This window comes from Chlamydotis macqueenii, chromosome 1, assembly GCF_036417535.1.
Source record: "Chlamydotis macqueenii isolate bChlMac1 chromosome 1, bChlMac1.mat, whole genome shotgun sequence".
NCBI lineage: Eukaryota > Metazoa > Chordata > Aves > Otidiformes > Otididae > Chlamydotis > Chlamydotis macqueenii.
This window is the reverse complement of record NC_141556.1, coordinates 61,069,762-61,087,965: the sequence shown is the minus strand read 5'-3', so window position 1 is coordinate 61,087,965 and position 18,204 is coordinate 61,069,762. Positions and strand designations below refer to the sequence as shown.

The window sequence follows — 18,204 nt, the reverse complement described above, 5'->3', positions numbered from 1 at the left end:
AGTTGCAACATAATTTGAAAGACGGAAGCATCTAGAGAGCATATGATCAGAATAATTCATAGTTTACTGTAATTAGCTAAGCCTCACAACTTATCTGTAGGTCAGCAAGGGAAGTACAGATGTCACACAGCTGAAAAAGAGCTAATCTCAGAGCGGAAAATTATGGATATGCATCTGTTTAAGGAAAAGTTATTAAGGGAATTCGTATCCAGCCAGATTCTCAGCTGCTGTGCACGAACACAGCACTGCTTACAACAGATCTATGCTGATTTACTTCAGCTCAGGATCTGCCTCTGAATCTGAAGGGAACTTCAGCCACTTCGATTTCTACTTCTCCTTTGGAGTTCCGTGTGCCTCAGAATGATGTATAATCAAACAGAAGTGTGTTTAAGGGAGCAGCCAGACATGGAGAGAGAGATATCTTTCCTACATGCTTTTAACCATTTGTCTGCATGCAAACACCAATGCCATTTTCTGTAAGACATATCTCATGTAAGTATTCCCTTGGCAGTCCATGTTGTAACAGGATCATCTGAGATCTGGCTTACACACATGAAAAATCACTATTAATTGTAAGCACTGAAAATTACATTATTAACAGGAGTAAAGTACACATTTGTGCAGAATGAGGGACAAACTCTAAAGACAACTGGGGAAGTTGGCAGGTTCACAAAAGTGAATGCTTACAGAAGTTTGGCTAGCCCGTATCAGATCTTTCACACATTTAAGCAACATCTCTTCTGTTATATATTAGGTACAAACACCGAAAGAGCAACCTGGTGAGAAGTGCATGTCCTCTGCATGGCTGGAGGAGAAGTTACCATTGGCAAATGTCCCTGATGCTAAACAGGTGACAGGATGAGAATGGGAAGTACTGTGTGCCCCCTCCTCTGCCCACCATCTCCCTCCGCAGACAGCTGCTGCTAGCAACGTGGCAATAGCTGGAAGAGGCCGTAAAGGATGGAATGAGGAACCTCAGAGGCCCAGGACCCTTGTTTGTGCCTGGTGCCCCTTTAGCCATGCCTAATTCCCACAGGCTTTCCCAGTCATACTGTGGGGGAACGCATCTGATCAGCAGCAGGGCTGTAGCCACAGATGAAAGAAGGTGTGATGAGAGCACGGGGTGCAAGGGTGAAACATGAGAATGGTCAGCCAAGGCCAAATCAGTGCTAAATCCTAGCTTAGTTTAAAGATCTTAGAACAACAGCCTTTACCTGAGAAGGGCTTACAGAAGGAATATGCAAAACAGGGCAAGATTCAGTGATAGACCATTGGGATACATTCCCATTCCTGGAAACCTTCACCTCAGAAACTTCCTGAAAGTGTTTCTATCTACATCTTCCTGTGGAATAGATCTCGATGAACTTTTCCTCCATGAAATCATCCTTCTAGAGCTCTCCAGATGTGCAGTTCCACAGTTTAATAATGAACTGCATGGAGTAAAAGTACCTCCTTTTCCAGTCAAATCCTACTACCTGATCTCTTTGCTGACTGCCCCCTCACTTTTGATTAAGAAAGAGCAATCATTCCTTATTCACCTTCCTATGTCTTTCACGACTTAAGCTGGCATATTTCCTTCCAAATGACCTCATTTCCAGTCTGAAGATTCCTAGGTATCTCTCCCATCATGTGGAAGCTGTTCTATACCTTTGATCATCTGTCTTAGACTTTTCCAAAGCATTTCCAGCTCCTTCATATTCTAACTGAGATGCAGACAGTACTTAAGATCCTTCCATGTTCTGAGGAAAAACAACTAACTTAAATTTTATTGCTGCTTACATATAGTTAGTTTTTTCCTCCTATGTACATTACCTTATATTTTTTAACTTTGAATTTGACCACATATTGTCTTAATCTCACTTTCACATTATCACATTTACCCATTTGTGTAGAAACTGTATTCTCTATTACAGATAGAAATCAGAGTGACGGATCTATAGCTTCCCAGCTTTTACTCTGAGCCCGTTTAAAACCGGGATTGCCTTTGCTGTTTTCCGGTCTCCTACAACAACACAATCTGAAGGAAGAGAAACCTGTGGAACCTTTGCTTGGAAGTTCTCTGGCCCTGAGAAGAGATTCTTATTCATCCATCAGTTTATCTAAAATCTCTTCTACTCACAGTTCAACTCAAGAGAATTGTTCTGACTTATGCCACACAAAGAAGGGCTGTATGGTAGTAACATCCTAAGCACCTCCATCCTGAATATCAGTACAGATTTCCTACCAGGGTGTTCTCTTTGATAAGCAGCTTTCTTATATCAAACACCTGTATCACCCTATATACCTCCCACCTTGAATGCGTTTGAGAAAACGGTTATTATTCAATTTTATGCCTTTAAAAGCTGGTTCTTTATTTATTTTCTGGACTGCCTTACTCTCATTTTACATCTAATTTGCCAGAGTTTATGGTCTTTTTTTATTTTACTCACTTGGGCACAACTGCCACTTTTTGAAGGATTTCCTTATGTCTCTAATAGTCTCCTGTACTCCTCTGTTTTAGTACTTCAGCTTAGCATTTTTTTCCATCAAGGAATTAAAAAAAAACCAAAACAATCAAAATATGCCTTTACTTTGCATCTAGAACATTGTGTCTTTAGACAACCATCATGCTGCCTGAAAGATTCTTTTTACATTGTTTCTTCATATTTAGACAATTTCTTACTGAAGTTAAACACTGTGATAATGGCATTTCTGTTGTCACCAGAATGCTAGATCTGAGTGTACTGTCATCATTATCGCAGTGTAGTTCTTTCACAGTAACATTTTGAATCTAGCTGTGCAGTAAGACAAGGTTTTATTCTTGTGGATTCTCTTCTCTCTTCCCTTCTGTGAAATCTTAGGCTCTGCATCAAGCCCTGCTGTGACAGTTGTCCAGTGTTTGTGGGGGATGAGCTAGGAGGGCAGTTTCCTGCCTATGAAAACTACAGATTGCTATGTGAACAAATTACATTAATGTACAGATCACATCACTGTTCTTCCCAGAACAACAGCTGAACTTGCACTGGAAATCATAATGAATCTTAGGTATGAAGTGCAGTTCAAGAACCAAATACTCAGCTGCTTCAGAGAAGTTCCTTCAGAGCAGTTGCGAGTCAAGAGAACCGTGCCAGCATTTACAGGAATAATGGGTATGGCCTAACATCCTGACATGACATACACGTAGTTTTGACGAACAAAACTCACCAGTTGATTGCAGAAGCCCCTCGGTGGCGTGGCAGGATGGATGGATGGTAAATAATCGAGCCGTGTTTTGGGCAGTCTATAACATCCATGGGGATGAACTGCGTACAGAACGGAAGGACATTTAGCTCTGCTCCAACCGATTTGTAGGCTGCAACTACTTCCTGGATAGGCTTGCCTTTAGCTCTCCATCTGGGGAACTTAAAAACAGGAGTGCCGTCCTTCTCTGCTGCCAGTGCTGAGGGGCAAGAACAATTTTATTTTTTAATTCACACTGTGTTAAAAATTCAAGCTTGAAATCAGAGAGACATTGCATGACAACTCAAGCAGATCATCAAGTGTATGATTACAGAGTGCCCTTTGTACCGTTCTGTACGTTGTTTAAAAACCTTTGCACTAGGATATATTTTACTAATTCCGTCTTTGATTCCTACAGCTTAAGTCATTCTCAACTTTAAGTTCACTCTTATGACTTGGCTAATAAGTACCAGTGAAAGCAGAAAATATTGACCATTTAACGGTGACTCTTCAGTTCTTGTCCAGTCATTACATTTGCCTGCAACAGGTTTGTTTCAGCAGAACTTAATTGTTCAGTTTAGCAATTTGTATGTGAATATGACTACATACAACTAAGATTCACTCAAGTCAGCAGCATTTTGCCATGTGGTGCAAATAATTACAAATGCTAGAGGCCTTCAGTAATTTCTTCAAAATTCTGTTTACTGATGCCTTCTGGGTATGCTTCCATTTGTCTGTGAGACACAGAGCTACAAGCAAAATTAGGCTTAAAGGTGGGAAAAAACCAACTGCATTAATTGCAGAGAGAATTTTTAGGCGTTTAATAAATTCTACTGCACAGCTGCTTAATAACATCACAGAGAGCACAATAGTAGAGTCAAATTCTACATCTGTAAAGTTGTATGTGTAATAGGAAGAAAAGGAAAAAAAAGAAGAGGTATGGAAAATTAACCTCATTTAATTTCTATTTCTAAACACATTTTTGTACTTTCCTTTCTCTTTTTCACTTCTGCAACTGGATCTTGAGTTTGACCTGAAGTATATTTAGCCTGTTAACCTAGGTCTTAAGTAAATACTTACTTAAATGGATATTAGTTTGCACTGCAATGGCTTTTAGAAATAAAAATTGTAGCTGAGAATATGGAAACATCAGCAAATTTCACTTGGGACTTAAGCTGTTTGAGTCATCTGGAAGTAAAAAGCAACAAAGTATCTGTTTTTTTTTTTTTCATTAGGAGAGCAATAAACTAATTCTTTGGTTCAGTTAATATACATATATGACTGAAATCAGTGGAAGGTTTGCTTAGTTACATCTGCTAGTGTAACAACCATACAGCAATAGTTTATATAACGTAACCAAGTGTTATGTTATGCTTCCAGAGCTGGATAGTCAAACTGTCTTTTTCTAAACTAATAGTTGCCTCCTCTAATTCTTCCAAAGTGTGATTAAATCTTTTAATGAGGTAGAGTTACAGAATGTAATAAACTTGAGAACTATATGCTACTTCGGGAGTGCCATAGCCCAGGTAAGCAAAATTTATGTTTGATTCTTCCCTCATAAGAGTTCTGTAAAAACATGTCACAACCTGACAAAAAAAAAAAAAAAACAAACAACAAAAAAAAAACAATTTAAGACAGGTCATGGAATGTGGTGTTAATTTCTGGTTATCCATAAAGGTATATTCTGTTCTGGCACTTCTATTTACTAATCATATTAACTCACTACTTTTGTGCCACTGAAAAAAAAAAAAAGTAAGTTACAATTCAGATGATTCCAAAGCACCTTCTTTGTCACACTGAGTTCTGTTGTATGAACACAACTCTGAATACTTGTCAGGCAACAACTCTTTCTTTGGAAAGTCTAGAAAATCCTTATGCATCTTGGCAATGGAAAAAGGGAGAGCAAAGCCCTCTCTACCCTTTCAATGGGTTTTCCGTAGTCCAGGTGGAAGAGAAATAGGCTCTGCAGGTACATTGCTGCATGCAGACTTGTCAGGAAGGGCAGAAAGCCAGGGACAAATCGTCTTGGCTTCGTGCCTTGAGTATCCCAGGCAGCACAGTGGAAGAGGTGACAGACGTTTGTGCTTGAACAGAGGCTCAGCAGCTATTTGCTTTAAGATACAGATCTAGTTCAGGATGATTGCCTTTAGGATGTACCCTCAAATAAAGTACCCAGGTTAATTTATTTTTTAAATACCATAATGTATGGCCCTGTATGGTTAAAAAGTACTTTTAAATACTGACTAACTAACAAGGTTAAACCAGTTCTGGGACTTGTGGTGTTTGTTAAAGCATAGTTCTTGTGCTGAATCCAGTGCAATAAAGGCAATACATGCAAGTCATTCCCATATAAATATCACCTTCACACGAAAAGGCAAGTTCATTAGGTATGCCTGTGATTTTAACGTTTAGATTAAGATTACACTTACCCAAAGGATCAGCCTGTCCATTCTTGTCAGGCACTGTGAATACTCCCACAACTTTATGGCCTTCTTTTCTCAGTTTGTTATAAACTTCTTGTCCAAAAATACTCTGACCTATAAGGGCTAGCTTTAGCTTATGTTGATATGCCTGGTAAAAAGAATTGAAACAAACCATGTTCTAGGATGCAAAGGAAATACGTTGTTGCTTACATTTCTCCCCTGCTCTTTTTTGATCAATGTTCATTTTGATTTAAAATTGAATAGTCTTTCTACCTCAATCACCTTTGAATGAATGATAACCAATTTTTTGAGATTAATGACAGGCAACGTACAATTCAGAGAGACAACACATAACATAAAAATATCATCTGATACTGTCACTGATGTTTATATGGCTTTCCCAGAATTTTCATTAGACAGACCCAACGCTTGTTACAAGAGGAATAACAGGCTCCATGATCTTCTTCATAGTCAGAACTAACATAATATGAAACAAAAATACATTTTTTTAAACAGACACATAAAACACTTTTTCTAGGCATAGTTTACGTGCTGGAACATGCCCTCTAAATCCCTATAATTAAATGGCGGCATGTTATTCATTGTTAATATGTATAGGCTAAAGAAGACAAGCTTGCATTGCTCCTGCCACGTTAAAGGTAATGATCATCCATTTGATCCTCCTACAAGGAAATACTCCTAAATGTGAGGTTCCCTTGCTGGACTTCCACTGCATTCTGCGTTTGCACCCTAGTACACCAGACGTGCTTTTAAGCTTCTTCAGACTGAGTAGGAGCCAATAATTGCTCCAACTTTTTGATTTTTAGGATAGTTACAATCACAACACTACCATGATTTCAGGATATCACGTACTGCTATGTTATTCAAGTGCTTGCGCCCTGAGACAACTACTAATTCCCTCAGAGTCCCTTTAGATTGAGGGGACAGTTGTGCTCCTCTCCCACCCTACCTCCAGTCCCTACTTTTAACATCTCCTTTATCCCAGAACTGGTATTCCTGTAGCTGCATGAACTGGATTAGGGTACTGAGGTAGGCAGGCACTGACCTGACAAAATGTGGCTTATTCTTAACTGGATCTATTCACTGATCTAGTTCATTGCACTGCTGCAAGTCCTAACGCAGGTCCAGCGCGGGAGCAGGAACCAGCATGCAGGTACAGGCGGAAGGGTGGAACTGTCCCTATAAGCACTGTCTTTGCATTTTTCATCAGCTTCTGGAAACTGAAAACTGGAAACCTTCCAAAAACAAATGGACTAGCAGACCTGGTTATCACAGAAAGGCCTACATAGAACAAACAAAACTTCCCTTCCTCAAAGCCAAATCAGCTCGAAATTATTCCTAGACTCAAACCATGAAGACCTCTCCTCTTTAGGAGGTCTGAATGAAGGGTAGAAAATAAATCCATACACTTCCCACCTTTATTCTTAACTTCACCTTTCCCAACTGGACTTTGACTTCCATTTTTTCAGAATGACCCATTAGATGCCAGAAGCTTAGACAATACAGAGGAATCAAAGCACTGTGTTCATATCTTAACCACTGGCTTTTGTTCTGTGTGTTGGCACTTCCATGTGTTTCTCCTTCCTCCTCTTTTCCCGTTCTTACAGTGGCTGGCACACGAGGATACCTTGACCAAGTGGATTACAGATTGGATACCAAATGGTCTGGACTGCCCATCAGATCACATGACAAATTTATGACAAACAGAAATGTCCTGAAAAACAGGTTACTGAAAACCACAATCCATTTTATCACAACTCTTTTCACAGCTGAAATATTATGAACGTGTTTTGCTGTTTTCAAATTACATTTTAGCTGTGCAGCTGGCCTTAGAAAAGAGAGTTATGACTTGGCAGGTTCCACTACAGGAATATTGAAGTGTGCTCTCTATTTTTCACATAAAACAATAGGAAATCACTGCTTGTCCAGAGACAATATTTTCCCTCAGAATGAAACTGTGTAGCAAAACCATCCCCATATTTCGGCATTAGTCAGCACTAGTGCAACTGCAGTAGTAACAAGCAGTAAGGTGCAAAGATGGACATAAAAATCAGATTGTTATAGCTGGCTGGTAAAAAAAGCCTGTGAGACTGGTGATGATAATATTCCTAATCAACACTGCACTGTTAGTAGTAATGCCTGAAATATGTCCATTATTTTGTTCTCAGTAAAGACAAGACTTTGTTCTGAATTATATGAGCACAACTCATCCTTGCAATCTTTGTCTAGCAAGGCCCAACGGATGCAGGTAGATCTCATTGCTAATGACTGATACCCTTGTTTTTATAGCAGAAATGTTGCTGCATTACAAAAAGTAATCATCAGATTTTCCTAATCACTTAATTATTTTAAGTATAGCAGGCAAGCTGGAGAAAGATTAACCTGCGGGATCACTGAACAAGTTTGGCATGGTATGAAATTTCTGTCCAGTGCTAATTTATAGTGGCAACCCAACTAGTATATTGAAGAAACATTAAAGATAGTCCAGATGAGAGTTACTTATTCTGCTTTTGTCCTTCTGTTGAGGACACAAGAACACAAGACTGGAAGGAATCTCCTTAGCTAACAGATCTAGTCCTCTGCCATCACAACCCATCATGTCATATGATTACTCTTATAGATTTATCCAACCTCCATTTTAAAAAAACTTTTAAAGTACTGTACTTTGTTGCTGTTCTGATACTTGGCCAATCTTCTTGCAATTTTCAGTCCAAATTTATCACCACTTTAAGAGCTACTTTTTCTTCACTTATTCACAAAGTGTTAATAACATATACATTCTCTATTCTTAAACTTAACTTTTAGTTCACATTTCCCTGTGAATAAATCTGATTCTCATATTTCACAGGACTGCATACCAATTCCAGTTCCAAATCACGAGCAGCTCTAAATTAACATTGTTTCAGTAAAGCTACATATGCTTAATTTGTGCTAGTTGTGGAACTGAGTCAACAGATGGTGAGAAGCAAACAGAGAACACAGTCCTCAAAGGAACAAAAAAAAAAAAAAAATCAGCAAAACTGATAAGATTGCAGACTGGCAAAGTCCCATTTCTTCACTGTGGTGCACAAAAAGTTTGGCCTGGCAGCAAATCAGCTCTGCTGTCTCACAGTTACAAAAAGTTACTCAAATGGAGACCGATTTCAATTGCAAGATGCATCTGGTAATTGTGCTATGACCAGTGATTCTTGAGTTACTTCTCCCACTAATGGTATATGTGTATCGCGTGACTTCTATTCTATGGCTTAGATGTGGCAATTTGCTTGCAGTACATTAACACATACACTGTCACCAGTAGAAAGCAGGAGCTAAACCCACAAGTCAGCCATGCACAAAATTTCTACTGAGTAAAAAAAAATGAGAAAAGAAATCCCATATGTGGAGGGACTTGCATGATCATAGCAATAATCCAGTCCTTCATTTTTTGTCTTACTCGAAAAACGACAGTTGAGTAACTACGTAAGATCTCACAGCCACTCTGTATCTTATTCTGGAAATTCTCTAGCATTTTTACCTAAGATGAGTTAGACCTGTAAAAGGGTAAATCCTTTTAGAGGAATTTAACATGGACATAACACACAATTAAAACTGAAGGCTCTATAAAATTACACAGAAACAAAAAACAGTTTGGTGTTTTCTTTCTTACAGAAATGGCACATTTTGGCCAGCGTACCATCAGTAGCATTCATCAAGAAGCTGTAGAATGAAAGCTCATGAAAGAACACTAAAACAACCTTGTTGTTGAACAATGTGCTAGATGGATACTGGATCATTGTCACTAACACATACAAAGATTAAACTTTTTATTGTTTCTGTCAAGTGATGTTAAGAGGCTGTATTAGTTTTATTTTGCAGTTGCCTGGCTGACTAGGCATGTACAACATTCATTAACAGATGTATGGGAAGGGAAGGTCAGTGGTGATGTAGTCTCAGAGTGGATTTCTCGATGTACTTTTGTAAGATTACCCAATTCACAGTTATGGCAAACAGTGCCGCTTAGGTGGCTTAGAGACATGCAGGCTTTCTTTTATTACTTTTGTAATCATAGGATAACGTGATTATCGTAATTATTGTAATCATAGGATTATCGTGACAGTGCTTCCAAAAGCTAAGAATTTAGAAGCTGGTGTGCACTCTACTGTAACTCTATTGTTTTCATTGTCTGAACTTTTAATTTCTTCTTTAACCTTATATTTTGCTTATATTATAACACAGATTAATATTAATTCTGTTTCCCTGACTCAAGTGCTCCCAATTTGCAAGAAGAAAATAAGATAAAGGTAAGGAGCATAAAACTTGAGAATTACTTGTTCAAGTGGACTTATCTTGAATACTCAACTTGTCTGAAAGTCCACTTTATTTCACTGCCTCAATATGAAAGCACAAATTTAAGTTTAACTTCCCTATTTAAAAATTTTGGCCATATAATCTGTTGATACAGTACTGGACTTTATTTCACAATGGCTCATTAAAAGACATACAGTATTTTAATGTTTGCTTCCACTCTGGTTCTTTTTTCCTCCAAAACAACTAACCAAAAATAAAACTAATAAATAGAGTTAAGCACCACATAGAGAACCAGCCTGACCAATGCTGGTAACTATCCTGTAAAGTTCTAGTCCCTAAAAATGGAAGAGAAGTCCAAGAGCTACATTTTCTTCTCTCAGAAGGGTCTAATGTTACAAAACCTTCCCATAGGAGAATCTTTATTTCATAGATAAAAATAATTTTCTGTTACTGTCTCTTCTGTATGTATGTCTAACACTGAACTGGTCATCAGTTTCTAATCAAATCTCTTGAAGGCTAACACTTAAATAACTGCTACTCTGGTTATAAAGCTTACTATCAAAAAGATTACAATATTATATTTATTCTGTGTAAGAATTTAGTGAAGCTAGGATATATTTTAATACGTTACATCTGGTTTAAAATGAATGTAGAATTATGTCTCCTTCGAAAAGCAGTACTGCAACTTTATTTCTATCAAGGATCCCCCTACATGTGCTAAATTCCAGTGCCTCCAAATAGAAACCTATCGTAGAGCCTCCCCTACACGTCTACACATCTACGGGCAACACGCTCTCACCAGTCATTCATTCTCATTTTTTGGCACTGCTGATTGCATTTCCAAAAAGCTTGTGTTCAGTCTCTTTTATTCAAATCCCTTCCATGTAGTACATTAGCGGGACTGCTGTCCTCACGCTAAGCCAAGCAGTCAAACATGAAACAAAGAGCAGTCTTTAGCAAAGAAAAAACATCTTCTCCCAGTCTCACTTAGCTTGCCAGACCTACACATCTGGACAATTTGGACTGGGCAAGGCTTTCCGGGAGCAGTCACTTGCAGGAGTTCTGCAGTCTATATATTTCACAGGACATAAAGAACAGCTTGGAACAAACAGGCAGAGCTGTAAAAAAAACTGAACCACAGGGTGCAGAAGAATTTAGGCCATCAACCCCAAGCCAGAGCAACCCACCATCCCACAGCTAGGACCTGGCGATGAGAAGGTCACCAACTCCTCCTAGGCCAAAGCGTCGGGCTTCTCTCCAGGCGCGGAGAACGGGGATGGTCCTTCTTCACCGAGAAGGCAATCTTCAGCTTCCCGCAGGGCAAACCCAGCGTGAGGGAGGCGGCGAACAGCCACGCTCGCGTTGCTCCGGGCAGCCGGTTACCGGGGATTATCGCAGTATCGCTGCCGCCCGTTCCCCGCCGCTTCCAGCCGACGCAGCGCCCAGATGATGGCTGCCTCTGCACCCAAACCGAGCCCCCTCCCTGACCTCCCCGCGCCCGTACGCGCTTGACCCAAGCCCCAGCAAAGACAGCCCCCACCGCACGCTAAAAAATGTCCCCTCCCGCCACTTTCCCCTCCTTGCCCGGCCCCACGCCGCTCACCGCCGCCGTCGTGCAGATCGCCCGCAGCAGCCGGGGGCCTGTCCGCAGCATTTTGCGGTGCGCCGCCGGGCCCCCGCCTCCCTCGGCCGCCCGGTGGGGACGGAGCCGGCTCGGCGGTGGCGGCGGTGGTGGCGGTGGCGGCGGCCCGCCTCGTCTGATGCAACCCGCGCCGACGCCGCTGGCGCCCCGCCAGCGCGTGCATCCGCGGCGGCGCGCCCCCGCTCGGGGACCGGCGCGGCCGGGGCGGAGGGGGGAGGCGGAGTTGGGGGGGGGGGGTGGGGTGGAGGCCCCAGCACCTGCCGCTCCGCCCGCGCGCCTCCTCATTCCCGCCCTCCGCGGCCGCGGCGGCACGGCGGGACCGGCCCCGGAACTGGCACCGGGGGTGGCGGTGCAGTCTGGAGGAGGGAGCGAGGACCCCCGGCCAGCGTCTCTGCCCCCCCGCTCGGCTCCCCTAACCCCGGAGGCCGCCTCTGCCCTCGCCGCGGGGCCCGAGAGCAGGGCCCACCTGGGTGGGGTGAGGGGCTCCCGGCCCACGGGGACACGAGTCACGGCCCTCGGGGCTCCTCGGCCGCGGGGGCCACCATGGCCCCATCCACTGACAGCCTGAGGGGCGGCAGAGCCGTTGTCTCCAGCTTTGCCCCCTCTACCAAGGTTGTCAACGAGACATTCGTGTTAATCTGCTGTGACAATCAAAGGATCGCATAGAGTATCGACATTAATTTTTAGTTTATTGCATGCCAAAAATGCCAGTAATAAGACAATGTGACACTGTCCCACATGATATCCTTGTCTCTAAACATGGGTTTGACAAGCGGACCACTCGGTGGATAAGGAGTTGGCTGGATGGCCGCACTCAAAAGAGTTGCAGTCAATGGCTCAACGTCCAAGTGGAGATCGGTGACGAGTAGTGTTCCTCAGGGGTCAGCATTGGGACTGGCCCTGTTTAATGCCTTTGGCAGCGACATGGACAGTGGGATAGAGTGCACCCTCAGCAAGTTCACCGACGACACCAAGCTGTGTGGTGCGGTTGAGACGCTGGAGGAAGGATATGCCATCCAGAGGGACCTGGACAGGCTGGAGAGGTGGGCCTGTGCCAACCTCATGAAGTTCAACAAGGCAAAGTGCAAGGTCCTGCACATGGGTCAGGGCAATCCCAAGCACAAATATAGGTTGGACGGAGAATGGATTGAAAGCAGCTCAGAGGAGAATGACTTGGGGTTGTTGGTTGATGAGGAGCTCAATACAAGCTGGCAATGTGTGCTTGCACCCCAGAAGACCAACCGCATCCTGGGCTGCATCAAGAGAGGTGTGGGCCAGCAGGTCAAGGGAGGTGATTCTGCCCCTCTACTTGGCTCTTGTGAGACCCCACCTGAAGTACTGCATCCAGCTCTGGAGCCCCCAATGTAAGAAGGAAGTAGACCTGCTGGAGCAAGTCCAGAGGAGGGCCACAAAGATGATCAGAGGGCTGGAGCACCTCTCCTATGAGGACAGGCTGAGAGAGCTGGGGCTATTCAGCCTGGAGAAGAGAAGGCTCCAGAGGAACCTTATAGCTGCCTTCCAGTACCTAAAGGGGGCTTATTAGAAGGATGAGGACAAAGTGTTTTAGCAGGGCTGCTTGTGATAGGACAAGGGGTAATGGTTTTAAACTAAAAGAGACATTAGACATAAGAAAGAAATTTTTCACAATGAGGGTGGTAGAACACTGGAACAGATTGCCCAGAGAGGTGGTAGATGCCCCATCTCTGGAAACATTCCGGTTGGTCAGGGCTCTGAGCAACCTGATCTAGTTGGAGATGTCCCTCCTCCTTGCAGGGGGATTGGACTAGATGACCTTTAAAGGTCCCTTCCAACACAAACTATTCTATGATCCTATGATTCTATGATGTTAAAAAACATGAATGACTTTCTGGAAAAAACACCAACATCGCCAGGTATTTTTAAAGCAGCTCATTCTACTTAATAATTTTTTTAAATCCAGCATTTGAGGTTGTCTATTAACATAAATGTTTCAACTTCAGTATTTTCCTAAAGTCACAACAAAATCTTCTTGTCAGAAGTACGGAGAAGATGTTGAAAATACGAACGCAAAGTGCTAAAAAAAACCTGGAGGCAAATTAAAATGACCTCAAAAAGAGTACAGTATGAATAGCAAAGCCAGAAGTAGATAGCATGGCAGTAGTATACGCATCATTGCAAACTGTGTTTCAACCCCAGCAACACTTAATCTTAAAGAACAAGGGTGGGTAAAAGACTGAAATGACTGTTCCTGTCAAGAAAATAAGGAAGGAAGGAAAAAATGGAGAAGTTGGTCATTGTATAGCTGAGTTGTGAACCACATCAGAGAGGTCAGAAGCAGCACTTAAGTCGAATTTATGACCTGCAGAGATCTTGCTTCAGTACAAAATACAGTAGACAAAGTCTTGCCTGGCACTTGCAAACATACATTTCTCACTGATTTTTTTGGGTGCTTTCTTGCAAAAGGACTGTGATAGTAATCCCCAGGGTTTAATTCCAAGGTGCCCATCCTCTTCTTCAGGGAAATTCAATGGCTCAGCTATACCTGAAAGAAGAGCACTGCTGCAGAACTGCTGCTCTCTCCATGGTCAGGGGACATGGGAAGGACAAGTGCTGCAAGAGGTAAATCATGCCGGTCCCAAAGGGGATGGCACAACCTGATGGTCCCAATCAGGTTGGCACAACACAGTCTTCCCATGGAGTAAAGAGCTTGCATTATGATTCTCATAACATAATTCATTCCCTCATTTACTCCTGTGTAGCAAAACTATATTCTGCCCTTTATTCAAGGCTCTTGGTAGTCCCATAAATGTAGGTGGTAGCGAGTGGAAACAACAGAAACTACAATAAAAACTTTTAAATTAAAATAAGCCACTGGACTTTGCTTTCGCATGAAAAATCAACAAAGAAAATCACTAGACAGTTCCTATAATTTCCTCTCTATAGGGTGAAAACCTAGGAAAGTATTTCGCTCACTTCAGTGAACATTCTTCCCATGATGCCTTCATCTGGAGTATATGGTGATTTATTAGATTATGGAATAGTCAACTAAGGAAATTAGTGAGTTTCTTTGCCCTGAGATATTAAAAACTAAACCAGTAGAATTCATCAAAAAGCTCCATGTTCTGGTTTTGTTTAGTGAGGGGGGGCCTAAGGTGGTAGCTTCTGTAGGAAACTGCTAGAAGTTGCCCCCCTTTGTTCAGTGGACTTGGCCGGGCCTAGGGCGGACCAAGGCCGAGCCAATTGGTAGCAGAATGTCCTGTGATAATGCCTCTGCAACAACGTATTTAAGAAGGGGAAAAGAGGGAAAAAAAAAAAAAAAAGAGAAGATATGAAGCAGCTGAGTGGGGACAGAGAGGGGGAGGCGCGAGCCTTGTGGGCCTTGCAGGCCTCACCCTCTGGCCTCTCGCCAGGCGGCCGACTGGGCCCAACTCAGCCCAGCCCGGCTGCAAGAAGTGGAGAGGAGATGAGAAGTGAATGAGATGTAAAAAGGATCCTGAGAGGCGTCTGCCAGCCTGTTGTGAGGAACGGCTGCAGACGCCAAGGTCAGTTCAGAAGGAAGGGGAGGAGTAATGCGGCTCCTGGCCAAGATTCCCCTGCAGCCTGTGGTGATGACCATGGTGGAGCAGGTTGTCCCCCTGCAGCCCATGGAGGTCCACAGAGGAGCAGAGATCCACCTGCAGCCCGTGGAGGACCCCACGCCAGAGCAGGTGGAGGCCTGAAGGAGGCTGTGGCCCGTGGAGGGCCCGCTGGGGCACCTGCTCTGGAGGGACTGCACCCCATGGAAGAGATGACCCACGCCAGAGCAGTTTCACGAAGGACTGTGGCCCATGGGAGGGACCCCACGCTGGAGCAGGGGAGGAATGTGAGGAGTTCTTCCCCCGACGATGAAGCAGCAGCATAAAACAACGCGTGAGGAACTGACTGCAACCCCCATTCCCTCTTCCCCCCTGTGCCGCTCGGGGGGAAAGTAGTAGAGATAATGTTAAGCCCGGGAAGAGGGAGGGGTGGGGGGAGGTTATCTTGTTCCCTGTCTCATTCTCCTGCTAGTTTTAGAAATAAATGGTTTTCCCCAAGTCGAGTCTGTTTTGCCCGTAACGGTAACTTTAAGGATTTCTCCCGGTCCTTATCTCAAACCTTGAGCCATTTTTCTTACATTATCTCCCCCTATTCTCTCGGAGGGTGGGGGGAGTGAGAGACAGACTGCGTGCATAGTCTGGTCCTGATCGGGGCTGAACTACGACACCTGCCATTAACAAGGTGGGGACAATATCTTTATACAAGTGGTTCCTTCTCTAGTATCTGTGGTACAATGGGTTTAAAAAGAACCGTGTACAGTAATTTCAGATTTTCATTAAGAAAGCTAAAAGATTTTGCTTTCTAGCTTATTTTTAAGATAGTATATATTCTGTTATTTGCTACTTCTATGGGTATGTGGCCTCATATCTTCTAATTATCTCACATAAAATCTACTTAATGTCATTGTTAAAAATGTTTCTTTAAAATACTCCCTCTTTAAATTGTACAATAAAAACATTAGCAGTCATAATCTTGTTGGCCTAAAATGCATCATTTAACTACTAGAGGCACTGGTGGTCTGAAATGCCTGCTGTTAATCTTCTTCTGGAATTAGCAGTTTCTTTAAGAAAGATTAATACCTGCAGTTTGATAGGTCACGTTGTACCAATACAGGGACTATACACACACATGCAAAAGATAGTCACCCAACTGACTGAAATAATTATGCGCTCAAATAAAAAAATATAGTCCTTACTAAAGGAACTATTTCACTACATCAGACAGTAGGAGGAGTCAGTGTATGTGTAGTCTTCCTATGACTTGATGGAAGTTGCACAAATTCCATACAATAGAATGCAAACAACTTCTGCTATAAAAGCTGGCATCAAAATGGTCCTATACTGCAAAGTTGGAACCAGATTCAAGCAGTGGTGAAGTTCATGACACTCCAAATCCTGGTTCACCATCCAAAATGCTCTCCAACTAGAACACCACACATACTTGGCATTTAACCATCAACACACAGGCTTACGGCAAAATACCTGGTTTTCCTAGGTAAGCAATTTGTAATGACTTCCGGCTCTATTTATTACAGGCACACAACATAGATAATACAACAATGCACATGCAAAGTGCCAAGGTTTTAATTAGCTGGCATACCTTAATCTCCAAAACACAATTCCAAACCTACTGAGACAATAATATATCTCAATTTACTTCACAGACTACTAAAATGTTAGGTGACAAAAGAGAAAAATCACAAGAGAAAGTGTCCCTTGTCAGCAGAATCATGATATAAAGAATAGCTCGGGAGTAAGATGTGGGCTTTACTTTAGGTTTCATAGTAATGAGAGGGGCATGGAGAAGAACAGGGATAAGGGTATGCTAAGTGACATGCAAGGATGGTGTCTGCATACCATCAGCGTCTTCGTTATGATCAGAGTGATGAACTCATATGCATAGGTTTTAACAACCCCGTAACAAATTGGCTATTTAGAATTTCAAGTACCAGTGTAAACATTTACAGTCAATTCAAATCGTATGTTTTTGTCATCCAGAAAATGATTAGGTTAACCTGTCTGTCTGAGAATGTACAATTGGTCTTGTGTGACATAGCGAATGCCAGCATCAGCGTTAAATATTATAATGGTTACAATGCACTCCTCTGGGCTTTATATTGTTTGGAAAACGTGACACAAAGTATTCCCCACTGATTTCTGTATCCCAGGCTGAGAAGTACCTTGCAAATTAGAGATGCATGGATTTGACGAAAGACCACTCAGCGGATCAGGAATTGGCTGGATGGCTGCACTCAAAGAGTTGCAGTCAACAGCTCGATGTCCAAGTGGAGACCGGTGATGAGTGGTGTTCCTCAGGCTTGGTATTGGGACCACACAACTTGGTGTCATTGGCAAACTCAGTCCTTCTGTTCGTGTTGCTGACAAAGACTGTCTTTGCTCTGAGCAACCTGATCTAGTTGCAGGTGTCCCTGCACCTTGCAGGGGGGTTGGACCTTTAAAGGTCCCTTCCAACCCTAACTGTTCTATGATTCTAAATTGTTGAAGTTTCTTGTTAATCAAGGAGAAATCCTAGCTCCAGTGATATCAGTGTAAAGGTATGCAATTGGTTTGGAGCATATTTTATACATTGCATTTTCCCTCTTGCCTTTTTTCTTCCAGTTCTGGTTGATGTTTCTTAAAGCCAAAGTTTATCTCTGAAAAAAATGCAATTATCCATAGTAAGCTTTCCAGCATGGGCTGCCCCCTTTCTGTTCCTTAATTTTCCAGAGATTTATGTCAGCAAGTCACAAAATCAGATACAGGATATGTATGCAAAAACTATTCAGGAGCTAAATATGTTTGTTCAATAGCATGCTCGCAAAGCAAAATGTGTTTGAATGTGCAGAAATGTACAGAACAAATGTAAGTCCTAATCCAGCAGAACATTATAAATCCCTGTTGATTTCTGTGAAGCAGAAGTTACTCAGTGTCTTTGAAGATATCATCAAGACTTGGCAAGACTATTAGGGAAGGCTGTGTTCCACAAGATGCCGTGTACGTGTACATACTGAAGTTCTTGAGAAACTCCTTGGAATCTTCCAGGATTTGCTTTCTTTTGAAAATCATGCCCTGGGATTCA

General features: G+C 42.5%; 1 protein-coding gene across 4 annotated transcripts in view; it reads right to left on the bottom strand.

Annotated features, from left to right (window-relative positions):
- Positions 1 to 11,734, bottom strand: part of ALDH1L2 (aldehyde dehydrogenase 1 family member L2) — a 39,162-nt gene extending 27,428 nt beyond the window's left edge. The window contains exons 1-4 of one of the 4 annotated variants that reach the window (XM_086754139.1): positions 11,648 to 11,734; positions 11,533 to 11,613; positions 5,628 to 5,769; positions 3,184 to 3,418 (exon numbers count right to left, since the gene is read on the bottom strand). In XM_086754139.1, coding sequence (XP_086610265.1) covers positions 3,184 to 3,418; positions 5,628 to 5,769; positions 11,533 to 11,613; positions 11,648 to 11,734 — 545 coding nt within the window. Of the gene's footprint in view, positions 1 to 3,183; positions 3,419 to 5,627; positions 5,770 to 11,116; positions 11,167 to 11,532 lie in introns of those variants that run through there. The other 3 variants (XM_086754131.1, XM_086754115.1, XM_086754121.1) reach the window with 3 other exon arrangements.
- Between the last annotated feature and the right edge of the window lie 6,470 nt (positions 11,735 to 18,204).